Source organism: Furipterus horrens, unplaced genomic scaffold (genome assembly GCF_987537825.1).
Source record: "Furipterus horrens unplaced genomic scaffold, mFurHor1.1.pri manual_scaffold_3, whole genome shotgun sequence".
NCBI lineage: Eukaryota > Metazoa > Chordata > Mammalia > Chiroptera > Furipteridae > Furipterus > Furipterus horrens.
The window spans coordinates 192,519,885-192,535,129 of record NW_028327173.1 but is presented as its reverse complement, the minus strand read 5'-3'; the positions used below and the strand labels follow the sequence as shown (position 1 = coordinate 192,535,129).

The window sequence follows — 15,245 nt, the reverse complement described above, 5'->3', positions numbered from 1 at the left end:
ATCCAGGCGCTGCTGGGAATTGTAGTTCTTTGAGCCCATTTTCTTCCCGGCCGGCCTGGCCTGCCTGGCTCTCGCGGTCCGTCATGCTCTGCGCCACTAGCCACCTCCCCTCGGCCGGGGAGGCCACCGCGCTCCAGCCAAGCCCAAACGCCGTGGTCCACGACCCGCTGCCGGAGCAGGGAACTACATTTCCCAGGGCACACCGAGCTGCCCTTTGTGGCTTCTTGGCAGGACGACTAGCAAGACCTAGTCTGCCTACCGGCCGGAGGGCAACCCTGGGGAGGAGAAGGATGCCGTCGGCAGTGGGCGGAGGACTGGCGGGGTCCGAACTACGTCTCCGGAGGGGCCGCTGTGGGCCCCGGCCTGCTATAGCCGCGGGCCCGGAGGGGGCCGCCAAGGCTGCAGCGAGAAGCCCTAAACGGCCTGCTGGGGACTCGCGGCGCTTCGAGGCGGCCTGCCGGTGGGCCCTGCTGGCCCTGGTGACGCTGCTGTCCTTCGCTACCCGTTTTTACCGCCTGGACCAGCCGCCGCACGTTTGGTGAGTGATGGGCGGGACTCGGCAGGCTCCATGGAAACCAGGAGTAGAGACGCGTCCTCTGATTGGCCCTGAGGCACGGAGTGGGCGGGATTAACAGGAGGGGCGGAATCGCGCTGGAAGGGATACTGAGGTTTCTGATACTTGCTTCTGGCTAATAGCAGTCTGAATCTTTGCTGTGGTGTGTGGCGGTGGGATTATAATATAAGGATCCGAGGAAGCAGTCTTTGTGCCTTCCAGGTTATGTTGCAGTGTCTCACCTGGCTCTCAAATTGTGACTCTTAAAGGTGCTTTGAACTTCACAAGGAGAATCAGAAATTCTTAGTACTGAATTTCTAAGCTCTTGAGTTCCTAATCTGAATTTCCAGACATCAATGGAGGGCAAAATTCTTAACTGGGTATCTTCATCCTTGGTAGCAAGGGCAACTTGGGTGTCCGGGGATGGTGACAGGGATTCCTGGCAGCAGATCTGGGATCATCCTGTGAGGAGAGATTTATTTTCTGAAAGGTTTTAGTTTGTAGTCAGTTGCAGGACTGAGGTGTGGTCAGTTTTCATTAGCTAAGCTGGAAAAGTAGCCAACTGGAAGGAGGAAAGTTATACACAATCTGAAAATGGTTGATTTGTTTGGCCAACAAGTGATACCATGTTTTCTTATTATCACTGAGCAGAAAGTTAGTGTAGGGGATGTTAGAAATGGAACTCCTTGACTAAAAATCAAGTAAGCTAACAAACTATCAGGCCTACTGTTCTTGGAAGTTAATAAATTGGGTGGTTATTCATGAGTCTTGGCAGAAGACGTGAGACTCCTGGGTCAGAGACAAAGGACATATTGGAGTCAGTTTTTCTTGTTCCCCTAAATTCCACAGTGGGTTTCCTTGCAGCTGAGGAACAACAGTGTGGGGAACCTACTCTTTTATAGAAAGCAGTAAGCAAGCTTACTCTTTGTCCTGGAGAGAGACATTACATCATTATTCAAGGTTGTTTGGTGTGAACACAGCTCTGAGAAATGGCCCAAGTAAAGTGCAGTCAGGGCCTTGCATTTTTGGCTTATCCAGCAAGATGTGTGGAAGTACCAGTACTTTATCCCAACAGTCTCACCCCTCGATCCTACACAGTCTTGGCTTCTAGCAAATTCTCACATGAACATGCAACTCCATTGGCTCCTCTGATTAACCTGGCTGACAGAGGCAGGATCAAATTTATTCAGTTTGTCTCATACAGCATTTAATTGAGGCTGCTTTCAATGGGACTCTAAGCAGCAGGATGAGGACAGCATGTGGTATTGGGTTGGCCAAAAAGTTTATTCTGTTTTAAAGTAAAAGGACACATTTTTCATTTTCACCAATAACTTTATTGAACAGCGTATTCACCACTTTGTTCTACTACCTTCTGCCATCTTTCAGGCAACTTCATAATTTCATCTTCCCAAACTTTTTATCTTTTTGAGCAAAGAACTGTTCTAGGTACCTTTTGCAGTCTCCCAGGGAATTGAAGTTTTTCTCCATTAACAGAATTTTGTAAAGGCTGACATAAATGGAAACCCAAAGGTGCAATGTCTGGTGAATATGGCAGATGAATCAGAACTTCCCAGACAAGCTGTGCCAGTTTTTGCCTGGTCATCAAAGAGACATGCAGTCTTGAGTGTTATCCTGATGGAAGATTATGCATTTTCTGTTGACTAATTCTGGATGCTTTTTGTAGAGCACTGCTTCTGTTCATCCACTTGGGAGTGGTACTTGTTGGAATTAATTGTTTGGTTTTCCGGAAGGAGCTTATAATAGAGCACTCCCTTCCAATCTCACCATGTACACAACATCACCTTCTTTGAATGAAGACCAGTCTTTGGTGTGGTTGGTGGTTCATTTTGCATGCCCCATGATCTCTTCCATTCCACATTATTATAAAGTAGCCACTTTTCATCACCCATCACAATTTGTTTTAAAAACAGAACGTTTTCATTAACGTTTAAGTAGAGAATCACATGTGGAAATGCGGTCAAGAAGGTTTTTTGCTTAACATATGTGGAATCCAAACATCAAAGAGGTTAGCATAACCAAGCTGGTGCAAATGATTTTCAACGCTTGATTTGGGTATTTTGAGTATGTGATTCAGCTATCTCCTGTGTGGTATAACATTGATTGTTCTCAGTTAATGTCTCGATTTGATCGCTATCAACTTCAGCTGTTCTACCCAACCGTGGAGCATCATCCAGCAAGAAATCTCCTGTGAAAACTCTGCAAACCACTTTTGATATGGTCAATCAGTCATGGCACCTTCTCCATATTCTGCATAAATCTTTTTTGCATTTCATTTGCATTTTTACCTTTCTTAAAATAATAAAGCATAATAGGCTGAAAATGTTTCTTATTTTCTTCCATCTTCATTTTTAAAATGGCTACACAAAAATTCACCAATTTTGATGTTTTTTTAAAGTGCACTCTGATATGACAGCTGTCACAATACAATTAACAAAATTGTTTTGAATGAAGTTAAAGATAGCTAAGAGCTACTAGAGCCATCTTATGGAATAAAAACAAATGAACTTTTTGTCCAACCCAATATTAACCTCAACCATGCTTCCCAGGGTCTTGGATTCAACCACCTCTGAATAATTATGTGTGGGGGCCAGGGGGTGGGGAAGGGACCTGTAGGTCTTATTTTAGATAGCTGGGATATAGTTTAAGGCCAATCTATTAACCATTATGATCTCTGCACAGTGTTTAGACTGACCTCTAACTTTTGGTGTTATTGTCCATAATAATAGTGAGTCCCCATTTTAAAAAAAAGCAACTCCCATGCCCAGTGGTTATGGCCCATTCTTCCCTACATCCTAATATATTACCTGAAGGGGTGCATGTCACTCCAGTTCAAGACTTTTTGTTAAATTTATTTGGATCACCATCAAATTTGATTTAGATCACATTACAGTATTTTGCTTAAGTCACATAGGCAGTGAGTGTCACTGAATTGTTGCAGCCTCAGTCACTAAACAGGGCATAACCTAAGGCTCTGAGGGTGTCAGGAGAAGCATCTGAATTTGTATGAGTCAGATTGATAGAAAGTTTTGCCAGTATGTGCGTTTGCACACATAGGAAGAGGTCGATGCGAGTTGATGTTGTTACCAGGCACGTCAGAATATTGAAGACTGGCCGTGTCTATGTGAGTTTTTCCAATTTCATAGCATGCTGACAAACTCAGTAGCAGACTTGCTAACTTATAGATTCCACTCGATTTACGTGTAGCATGTGAATGTTTTGCCAGGCTTTGGTGTTGGACCAAGAGGACAAAGAGCATTAATTGTTTCCCTTTTCTTTACATTTACGGGGGTCTAAGATGCTACTGCCTGAGGTGCCAGAGTTGTTTCTTTTCTTCCACTGCCATATAATCAAGGTGTCCCACTTAGTACCTGTAACTTTACCTTTTCTCCAATTATCCCCTACTAACATCCAGACCTTTGTTGCCAAGGCCATTATTAGCAAATTGGGAGAGACCATTATGTCTCCCAGCTTGGCCCACATGAGCCACTGTAGGGGGACTTGACAAAAAGTGTACTCAACCAAGTGGTCATTATCTTTATGCTCTAGGATCATGTCACTCAAACAAGAAAATCCAGGTGACTGAACTAGAATTAAATATGAATCCCATAGATGTCTCCGAGCTGATCTGAAGTTGCTTTTAGGGAAAGAAAGACAAATCATGCCCAGAAATACTTTGTGGAAAGTCTCAAATGTTCAAAATAGGTTTATACAACCTTCTACCCCTTTTCTCCTTATCATTACCCAGTTGGTGGCCAAGAGGAAATTAACCCTTTCTGGTAAACAAACTCCTTTTCTAAGGTGTGTGAACCAAGAGAGAAGTAGAGTCAGAAATCTTTTTGAGAGGACTGTTCAGTCCTTGACAATATCAGATGTCTGGATGGTGGGGAGTGTGGAATCTCATCAAATACCTTGACTGTTGACCCATTATTGGGTGGTCATTGCAAAAAGGAGGGGCACCATTGTCAGACTGTGGCTGCTTTGGAAAGCTGAAAGCATGACAGTTTAGTTTAAAGGGTCACAATGGTATGTCTAGAGTCAGATTGTACTGAAACAGCATTATCAACATCGTAATCTGAAAAAGTGTCAGCAGCATTTAGGCACCAACGATAACCCAGAGGGGTAACCAAGTCCTAATATAGTCAGTTTGCTTGGAGCAGGCAGGGAAACTGCCCTGTGCCATGTGCCTTCATTTACTGAAAGATGAACAGGCCAACTTTTGGCAGGAGACACAAGCCACCGCAGTGCAGTGATGGCTTCTGCTTCAGAAACATATGAGTCCTTTACTTTGCACCCAGTTCATGATGGTAGATGTGTTTCCACACCTGGTGCAGTGGCAGCAGTCTGGGTGGTACAGGCTTGATAAGCAGCTAAGTCCAGTCGGTTTTATCAGAATATTGGCCCTTACTGTGGTCACCTATATGAGTGACCCGGATTGTCCCATCATCAGGCAGCCGAGATTTTATCCCATAGTTCTCAGCTCCAAAGAGAGGTGTTTTTAATCTCAGTCTGCAGTCTTCCAAGTGACATAGCAGATGGCTAGGCATTGTCAAACGCCCCAGAGTAAACAAAAATATAACCTGTCTGTTTCTTAGAAATATTGCCTAAGGCGAGGGTGAGGTCTTTCAATTGAGAACATTGTGCCGATCAACCCTTACTGCAGTCAGCCTCCTAGAGTTGTCACTGGGGCAGGATGACTGCTGCCTGCCCAGTGGGCACCATCAACTTCTAGCTTAGCCTAACCATCAGAGTCCCATGCTCAGCAATGAGAAAAACTTCTGTGAATACGGGCTCCGCTGAGGGAGCGGCATTGCTTTAGGTGGTAGAGTGGAAGATAGCTTTTGCCAAAGGGGGTGCTGCCACCTCTTCGCATAAAATCTGGATGCCTCCAGGGCCAGGTTGGCTATCGTCTTGACTATACCATTTCCATTTGACCAGCGAGGCTTGTTAAGCCCTTTCCTTGTTAGGCATAGATTCCAAGTTGACCCACTCCAAAGTGGCGGGGGTCCTAAGGCCTTCATGGTCAGGCACTCAATTTCAACAAGACCTTAGCATGGTAGTAGGTTGATAGTTGCCCCTTTAAAAAAGAGTGGATTTGGTGCCTGTGTTCAGCAGGGGGTGCTGTTATCCTGGAGAATGGTATTTCTGGGCACTCTAGCAGACACTCCATCTTTATTTTATATATTTATTCAAAAAATTTTAATGATTATGCTATTATAGTTGTTCCAATTTACCCCTCTCCACTCAGCACCCCCCACTCCTTCCAGCGACCCCCCTCCTTTGTTCATGTCCATGGGTCATTCATATAAGTTCTTTGGCAACTCCATTTCCTATACCTGCTCTTAACATCCCCCTGCATAGTCTGTAACAACCTATTTGTACTTCTTAATCTCTTCACCTTTTCCCACATTCTCCCAGACTCCCTCCCCATTGGCTACCATGCCAGTGATCTCCATATCTATGACTCTGTTTCTGTTCTGCTTATTTGCTTAGTTTGTTTTTTAGATTCCGTTGTTGATAGTTTCTATTTATTGCGATTTTAATGTTCATAGTTTTGATCTTCTTTTTCTTAAATAAGTCCCTTTAACATTTCATATAATAAGGGCTTGGTAATGATGAAGTCCTTTAGCTTTACCTTGTCTGGGAAGCACTTGATCTGCCCTTCCATTCTAAATGACAGCTTTGCTGGATAGAGTAGTTTTGGTTGTAGGTCCTTGCTTTTCATCACATTGAATACTTCTTGCCAATCCCTTCTAGCCTGTAAAGTTTCTTTTGAGAAATCGGCTGACAGTCTTATGGGAACTCCTTTGTAGGTAATTATCTGCTTTTCTCTTGTTGCTTTTAAGATTCTCTCTTTATCTTTAATCTTTGGCATTTTAATTATGATGTGACCCGGGGTGGTCCTCTTTGAGTCTAACTCGTTCAGGACTCTGTACTTCCTGGACTTGCATGCCTATTTCCATTACCAAATTAGGGAAATTTTCTTGTGTTACTTTTTCAAATGGGTTTCCAATTTCTTGTTCTTTCTCTTCTCCTTCTGATGTGAGTGTTGGAGTGCTCTAAGTTGTCCCAGATGCTCCTTACACTATTCTTGATTTCTTGGATTCCTTTTTCTTGTTCTTGTACTGATTGGATGTCTTTTGCTTCCTTATGTTCTAAGTCATTGATTTGAGTCTTGGCCTCATCCACTCAGCTGTTGAGTCCCTGTAAATTGCTCTTTATTTCAATTAGTGTCTCCTCCATTTCTGATTGGAACATTTTTATGCTATTGAAGTACACACTGAATTCCTTGAGCATCCTTATAACCAGTGTTTTTGAACTTTGCATCTGATAGATTGCTCATCTCCATTTTGCTCTTTTCTGGAGTTTTGATCTGTTCTTTCATCTGTCTTCTCATTTCGGCAGCCTCCCTGTGTTTGTTTCTATGTATTAGGCAGAGCTGCTTTGACTCCATGTCTTGGTAGCGTGGTCTAACGTAGTAGGTGTCCTGTAGGGTCCAGAGGCACAGCCTCCCTAATCCACCAAGCTGGGTACTTGAGGTATGCCCTCCATGTGGGCTGAGTACTCCCTCCTCTTATTGTTGAGTCTTGATTACTGTCAGCAGGTCAATGGGAGGGATTTACCCAGTCCAGACAGCTGGCAGGACTGGCTATGACCACTGGCCAGCAGCCACTTCCCTCCGTGGCTTGTGGAGGTGGTTGGGTGGTGGTGCTCCAATGTGGTCTGTAACTGTCCACCGGGTGCTCAGACTCTGGTATTTCTTGGGTGGTGCAGGCCAAGGTTAGCCACCACCTGGGTTCTGTCTGGGCATAAGCTATAAAGCAATCGGCAGAGCCTGGGGCCACTCAGTGAGGGGGGTGGTGGTATGGGGCTGGGCTCAGCTGTTGCTTGTTGGAGCAGATTTATGATGGTCTGAAGCCTGCACCTAACCCAGCCATTCATATGGAAAAGCCACTGTTACAGCTTGGGTGGGGGCATAAGTTGGATGGGGCAGAGCCTTAGGTAATCAGGGTGGACTAACTGTGTGAGCCAGGTTGTTGGAGACTCAGATATGGGGCCCCCGCAGCACTGTGGCTCTGTGTCGGGAAGGGCTCAGAAAAGAAACTGGCCGCTGCCTGCAGTTCTTTCCAGGAGGAAGCTGTCCCCCAGCTCTTGCCCTGATGTCAGACACTTTAGTTCCTCCCCATATGCCACAGGTGCCCTTCAAGGTGCTGCCCCAGTGCTGGAGCCCAGAGGGAGTGAGTCTGAGTAAGTCTGTGTGCCAGGCCCTCTAAGAGGAGACACCTGCGAATCCCACAGTTTCTTCTGCCAGCCCAACCCCCACTGGTTTCGACAGTCAGAAGTTTTGGGGACTTCTCTTCCTGGCACTGGAACCCTGGACTGGGTGGTCTGGTGTGGGGCTGGAATCCCTTGCTCCCAAGATAAACCCTCCATTTTTATCCACTGCACGTGGGTTTGGGACCAGGCCTTTCCGAGTATCCGTGTCTCTGCCACTCGGCCTCTCCTGCCTGTCTGGGTGAATGTAGTTTCTTTAATTTCTTAGCTGTTGGATTTCCACAGACCTCAATTTTCTGATGGTTCTGAGTGATAATTGTTCTGTTGTTTAGCTGTGATTTTGCTGTGGTTGTGCGAGGAGGCGAGCTGCGTTTACCTACGCCTCCATCTCGATGGGCCATTCTGTCTTTAAAGCCGTGATTGCCCTTTCTCTTCTTGGGATTGATGTTATTTCTCCTGACCATCAAGGAGGGGACAGGATCAGCTCTCAGCATGTGGCAGTCCCTGAACTGGATGGTCCTCCTTGACACCTATGGGATCAATACCAATTACACATTCAGCAATGAAAGCCACAGTAATGGTAAAGAGTCCTCCCCACGAGGCCGTATTACCTTCATTTTCCCACTGGGAGCTTGGCTCAAGCACTGTCAGCTGAATTTGGGCATCAGTGTGGCTCCAATGACAGCCACCCAGAGATCACGCCATTCCGCATTTGGGAGTATGGGGAGTGCTGGATGCAGGGAGCGGAGGAAGGTATTTTTCTTCTTTAGCCCTTGGTAGGCTTGGCACCGCCTCCTCCCCAGTGTACTGCCACGGGTCTGATGAGCCCTTTTCTTTCAGTCCCTGTGCACACTGCTATGGCACTCCATGCACACCTCAGCACCTCTGGCAATCCCTGCACCTAGCAAATCCTCCTCCTGTGGGATTGAGTGGGATGGAGATGTGGGCCCCTGAGTTTGAGTCCCTCTCCTCCCTGGAGTTTCCCAGCATAGGAGGATGGGTGTGTACGGCCTTCAGCCCCCTTTGGGGGCAGTGAGACCTTGGCTTACCTTTAATCCTTTTACTCTGTAAAGCAGCTGAGGTTGTGGTAGGGGGTAGGGATCCCAAGACACAGAGGGAGAAATGGCTCTGAGCCTCTAAGCCAGTAGCATTTACTTTTGGCTTGAGTACACAGCTCACCCAAGGATCTTGCAGTGTTTTCATTTTACCCAAAGTTCTGTACTGAATAGCAAGGTCCTTACTACTGGCACCATTTATGTGAGCTTTAGAGACTTCTTGATTCAGCAGCTGCATCCATATTGCCTTTTGGCTGGGGCTCCTAGGGTTGCTGCCCATTGTCATAATTGCATGTCTTCTTCACCTAAAAGAGAGTGAGCAGTAACCAAGCAGCTCTTAGATGATTTGTTTCAATCCTGCCTCTCTCCACTCAGCCTCGTTAACAGGTAGTATGTGGAGCACTTTTACTACCTTCTTTGCCTACCACTTGGGCAAGAGCATTTGCTACCAGGTTCTGGGGCGTCTTTTCATATCCTCTCACCCAGCCTGGGGGAGAGGGGTACTTGTCCTTTCTCTTACAGAAAGCTATGCCTCAGCATCCTATGCTTGTCACCAAAAACTGTCAGGATCTGGGATTTTATTGTACCCTGCCAGTCACTGCTTTATGGCTGCTGGCAGAAGACAAAGTCGTGGGTCAGAGACAAAGGACTTATTTCTCATAGTACAGCAAGCAGGATGGGCATCGGCCCATTGGCATCGGTTCCCCTTGCCCCCACAATCCCATGTGATGCCGTGAGTCTGGGCGGGTGCCCGCACACGCCCTGGGCTGCATCAGCTGAGGAATATTGAGCTTGGGGACTCTGTTGTGTTAGAATATGCAGTAAACGAGACTGCTGTTTGTCACAGAGGGCGACGCTAACCCCTCCTTCAAGGCTGCTTGCCTAAACATGATCCTGGGAAATGGCCCGCAAAGTCTGTGGGAGCAAGAGGGAGCCGAGGAAGACTGTCTTCTCCCAACACAAGCATGCAGTGCAAGCCAGGAAGAAGGTGAATATTACAATAGAAGGTCCTCAGTTAACATTGATTATTTCGTTCAACGTGGTTTTGTTATAACATTGAGATGCCCTAGGAACTTAACTCTTGTTTATATCAGTTTTTCTGTGGTAAAATTGCTTTCTTATATGTTGTTTTGCCTAAAGTCACAGAACCTATCAGTGATGTTAAGTGTGGCCTTACTGTTCTAGTTTCACCCGGGAAAGTTTTGAAGTCAAAATCTCATACCCACTTGTCAGTACGCTTCCAAACAGATCTCAGAGCTAACCACAAATGTTGGTGCCCAGCATGGGTGGGACTTTATAACCTATAGACTTCTTTCACACGCGTCATCTGAATTGATCCCTAATACCTCCCTGCGAGGGAGATCTGGCAGATGTTAGTATTGTCTTCATTGTGGTGATGAGAAGAGATCTGGAGAAGGTGAGTGATTTTGCCAGGTCATGCTGTTAGGAAGTGCTGGTGCTGGGAAGCAGAAATGGCCAGGCTCTGCTGAACAACTGGGCTGCCACCGCAAAGCCCTCACGGAAGGGCTAAAAACTTGTATGTGGTTGCAGAGAAGACCAAGACTTTGCATTGTGTTTAGAAGATATGTATTAGAATCACGTTATTTACTTGCAGAAGTATTTGTGCAATGAGAATAGATTTTAATTAGGTTCTTAGTAAGAAAGCCCTCAACTTTTATATAATAGTTTATTATAATAAGACCAGTGAGTTCATAGGCAGCAGGTTAATTATCACAAGTTGATGAACAAAATCAGACTGCTGGGACCAGGAGCCTATGATATAGTTTGTGATAATAGTAATGTAGTTTCTAGTAGCAAATGTCTCTGAGTTAGAAGTTAATAACCTTGGAAGGAAACCCATACTACAAAACTTTCTATATTATAGGAAAACTCTTTGCCTTTTAAAAATAAATAGAAACTAAAGATACAGAATAAGTGTAGATTTAACTTAAATTTATAATTAAGTTTATGATTGGTAAATATTTGCTAACCTTTCTAATTTATCTAACTGAAGCTTAATGATGGGTTTCCTCAAATCACGTATGTCAACGGCTTTTTTTTTATTCAGAAATTCTCATTAATTGCTTGAAACTCATAGTCTTTGGTTTTAACTGTCGTTTTAACCATGCTCTATTAAGGCTATTTGGGTTATACGATGATTTAAAAATTCTCATTTCTCTTTTTGTTTTTCCTTTAGTTGGGATGAGACTCACTTTGGGAAAATGGGAAGCTACTATATCAACCGTACCTTTTTCTTCGATGTGCACCCACCTCTGGGAAAGGTGAGCCATGTGGGGGGCAGCAGCCCTCTCCTAAGGGTTGGAGCCAAGTCTTGGTTTTGGATTTGATTATTGGCCTCTTGGAAAGAATTCCCTGACATTCCAGATCAGTTACTCTCATGGAAAGTCTTTGGTGTTTTTAGGGTCCTCTGGGCTCAGAAATGGAGAGAGAGCCCATTAGTGGATGGGTAGGTAAGCAAAACATAGTATATCTATACACTGGAATGTTATTCAGCTATAAAAGTGGAATGAAGTATTGATACAACATGGAAGAATCTTATAACGTGCTAAGTGAAAGAAGCCAGACACAAGGGCCACATATTATATGAGTCTATTTATATGAATTGTCCAGAATTAGAAAGTCCATAGAGACAGAAAGAAGATTAGTAGTTGCCACTGTCTGGTGGGGAAAGAGGTTTGGGGAGTGACCTCAGATGAGTCCAGGGTTTCTTTCTGGGGTGATGAAGTGTTCTGGAATTAGGTAGTGGTAATGGTTACACAGCCTTGTGAATGAACTACAAACCTACGTATACTTTAAAATGGTGAGTTTCATAGTGTATGACTTTTATCTCAATTAAAAAAAAAGAAGAAATGGAGAGAAGGAATATGTTAGAGAGAGCAGAAATAGCTCAGGAGAGTGAAACTCTTTCCCCCTCCCCTACTACCAGCACATACATTGTTTAACCTGTCCTTTCACATGGTTTACAATTAAGAATTCCACAAATGAGAATTCATTTTATTTTATTTTTTAAAAACAAACATCTCTGAGAAGGCTAATGGATTAGCCCTGGCATTCACTCTGTCCCTTCTTCCTGACTGGAGGCTGAGGGACAGGGGGACAGGACTTGCCTGTTACAAAGCAGGGAGGTGACCTTGGAGCAGGGCGTACCTGGGGACGAAGGCTGAAGGCTGAGCTGAGGGTAGGCAAGGGTGGGGACCTGTGATGACGGGCTTAGGAAAGCAGGAGAGCATGGGGTCGGGGCAGTGGAGGAGGCCCCTGTGGGTAGGGAGGTGAGAGGGAGGTGGGATAGGTGGCCTGTTTCACATCCAGCTCTGAGCCCAGAGTGGAAATGTTATGGCCTCTGTCTCGTTTACAGCAACAATAAAAATAAGAGCAGTTGAATAGTTAGTCTATCCCAGTCACTTTAGATGTATTATTTTATGTAATCCTCAGAATAACCCATGAAGTAGGTACTGTTGCGTCCTCATTTTATAGATGGGGAAACTGGGACTCAGAGTTTGCCATAGGGAACAAAACTAGCAAATGACAGGGTCAAGGTTCAGACTGGCTTAGAGTCTGCTCTCTTAAGCATGACGCCGCACTGCCTCACGAGCTTTCCTGGCCTCGGTATGCAGACTACATCTGTTACTACCATGGAATTAAGCAACAGAGTGTATTGTATATTTGTATTGAGCTAGCCTGGGTCCAGACTTCCGGAGAGGGGGCTTTTCATAGGAAACCTAGCCTAGTCTTTCAGGGGGGACTTCCCCTCTGTTTTCAGTGTCCCCTTGTGCTGAGCACAGTGAAGACGTGGAAGACACTGGCTGATTTGTTTTTACGGAAGCCTTCCCTTCCTCACACCTGGCCCCTGTGTGTAGGGAGAAATGTGCGGCTTCTTTCTAAGGCGGCCGCCAGCGAGTGCAGTCCTTCTGCCCCTCTCCGTTACCTCCTTGTGGCCCCGTGCTCCACCTGGTTGAAGGAGGGCGATGAGCAAATCAGAAACCTGTGAGAGAGGAAGCAGAGCATCTTGCATAGGTTCTGAGACCAAGCCAGTCAAAGGATCCTGGGATTCCTCCTTTAAAAAAAAAGGCTTTATAATCATGAATCATTTACTGCTGAACTTTGGCTTCTATACCTGACATGGAGCTACAGAGTGATTCTGTTCAGAACTACTTAAAGAGAAAAAAATGAGCTGGTTAGTGGTTCAAAGCCAAGCCCCCACAAGCAGTGTTGCTGGGAGGCTTTTGCTCCACACAGCCAGTACATTCGGTGCCCCCTCTCCCCAGCCTAACCAGAACAGGGGGCAGCCTGGGGCTGTTACAGATGCTTGGAATTTGGTGGCAGTTTTTATGTTTGAACTGCTTCTGATTGCTCGTGTGAGAAGAGAGTTTTACACTGTTGATGGCTAAGACAAGACAGAAAGAGGCTGACTCTCTGAGGTGTTTGGAAGGGCTCACGTCTTAGTTTAAGGTTCATTTGTTCTGGTTTGGGATGTGCCTAGGTTGCCTCCCTTTGGAATACCGGAAAAAGGAGAAACCAGTCTCTGGCCTTTGGCATTTTTTTCCGTGGGGATTTTCTCTTCCCTTCTGGGGATTTGCAGCTTTCTTTCCTCTCTGCTGTTTTCTTCTCTTCTCTCTGTTCCTTGTGTGCGGACATGCGGCCACTTTCCTCCCCCCTCAGTGGGCCAGTCTCCCAGGACCCAGCCGCTGCCCATGGCCTGCCGTGAACTGTCAGGTTTTACTTCATAGCAGCTGAAAGAAGGCCAGATGAGAGAACCCATCAGTGGCACTGCCCAGGCTCTTTTCTTCCTAAGCATTCAGCCTGCACTGCTCCCAAGAACTTGGTCTTAAGACAAGAGAGGATTTGTTTCAGGCAGTAAGCTCTATAGACAGAAGATTCTTTGCTTTGCAACAGCTGCAGGAGAAAATATCACATGGTCAATTCCCTCTATGGACAGTTGTCAAGGGAAGCCAAAGTCTGGGTGCAGCTGGAGGGCGGTTCAGGGGATGGAGGAATCACCTCTCAAAGGTCTCACGTTTTTGTTTGTTCTCTCTCTCTCAGATGCTGATAGGCCTTGCTGGCTACCTGAGTGGATATGATGGCACCTTTATGTTCCAGAAGCCTGGGGACAAATATGAGCATCACAACTACCTGGGAATGAGAGGAGTAAGGCTTTTTGGCTTGCTACAGCCTCCCTGGACCCCGGGGCCGCGCTCAGTCAGAGCCCTGGAGTGGTGGCAGGGGTAGATAAGCGGACTTCAGGGTGGGGGAAGGATGACTGTACCCGTGCCCCCTATAGTAGAGATTCAGGTGTAGAGATTGAGCACTGGTGTGGGTAAGAAGGGAAGGGGAGGCCACCGATAATGTAGAGATTTCGTAGACAGGAGCAGGCCCGCCCCATCGCCTGCAGGCATCAGCCTGCATGTTGGAGAGCAGCCAGGGCCCCGGGCAGCATGCAGTCTCCTGTAGTCCCAGCCTTGGCCTCAGCATGAAAAGGCTGTATAATCATTAACCATATACTGCTGAATTGTGGCTACATGTTCTTCCTCTCCCAGACCGTGATCCCTGGAGTGTTGCATATCTCTGAGGGCCTTTTCTTAAGATTTCAGCATCCCCCCACTGCTGTCACCAGGTTTCTACTTTCCCATGAAGGTTTCAGGCACACGCAGGGGTTTTCCAGTCTTTGAAGGGAGGCCCGCTCCCTCTGTGCCCCGAGTCCCAGCACCAGCCTTGATGGAGCATGGCAGGGCCTAAACACCCAGCTCTGGGGACCCCAGACCTGTTGCTAAGTGAAACCTGAAGAAACTCACCTTCAATGTGGGGCTCTCAACACATGTTGCATTTATGAACCCCTTTCCATGGGAAGCTCACACACTTTAGATAAATGCAAAGCGCTTATCTGGGCTAATCATCGGATAATTTGCATGGTCATATCATACCATATTAAACAAGAAGCATCCGATACCCTGAAGTTCATATTCTAAGTGATCCTGTTTTGAATACCACATAGCATGCATAATCGGATATAGGCCTGACTCACTGTGAACTTATTATGGGACTTGAGACTCCAAATATAACAGCCTTATTCTTGTTCACGCTAGGGCACCTTGCTTTCTGTTGACAAAACGTGACAACCCAAATGTGAGAATTTCCACTCCCTTGGGCTCGTCTGTTTTGATGGACGAAGTAGGGAGGTACAGAGAAGGCTTGTGGTTAACAACAAAACGAATCAAAAAAGCCTCCCGATACTGAAATGTGAAGCACTCTTTTTTCTAAAATTAAAATACAACCTGTAGATTAAAAGAGTGATTCCTGGTACGAATGAAGAAAAGAGCCAAGGGAGA

The 15,245-nt window shown here is 45.9% G+C and overlaps 1 protein-coding gene across 1 annotated transcript in view; it reads left to right on the top strand.

Annotated features, from left to right (window-relative positions):
* Positions 1 to 146: 146 nt before the first annotated feature.
* The window catches only part of POMT2 (protein O-mannosyltransferase 2), a 38,793-nt gene continuing 23,694 nt past the window's right edge, over positions 147 to 15,245 (top strand). The window contains exons 1-3 of the mRNA XM_090272102.1: positions 147 to 538; positions 11,099 to 11,183; positions 13,963 to 14,067. Of these exons, the coding sequence (XP_090128228.1) occupies positions 291 to 538; positions 11,099 to 11,183; positions 13,963 to 14,067 (438 nt within the window). The 5' untranslated portion in view covers positions 147 to 290. The remainder of the gene's footprint in view (positions 539 to 11,098; positions 11,184 to 13,962; positions 14,068 to 15,245) is intronic.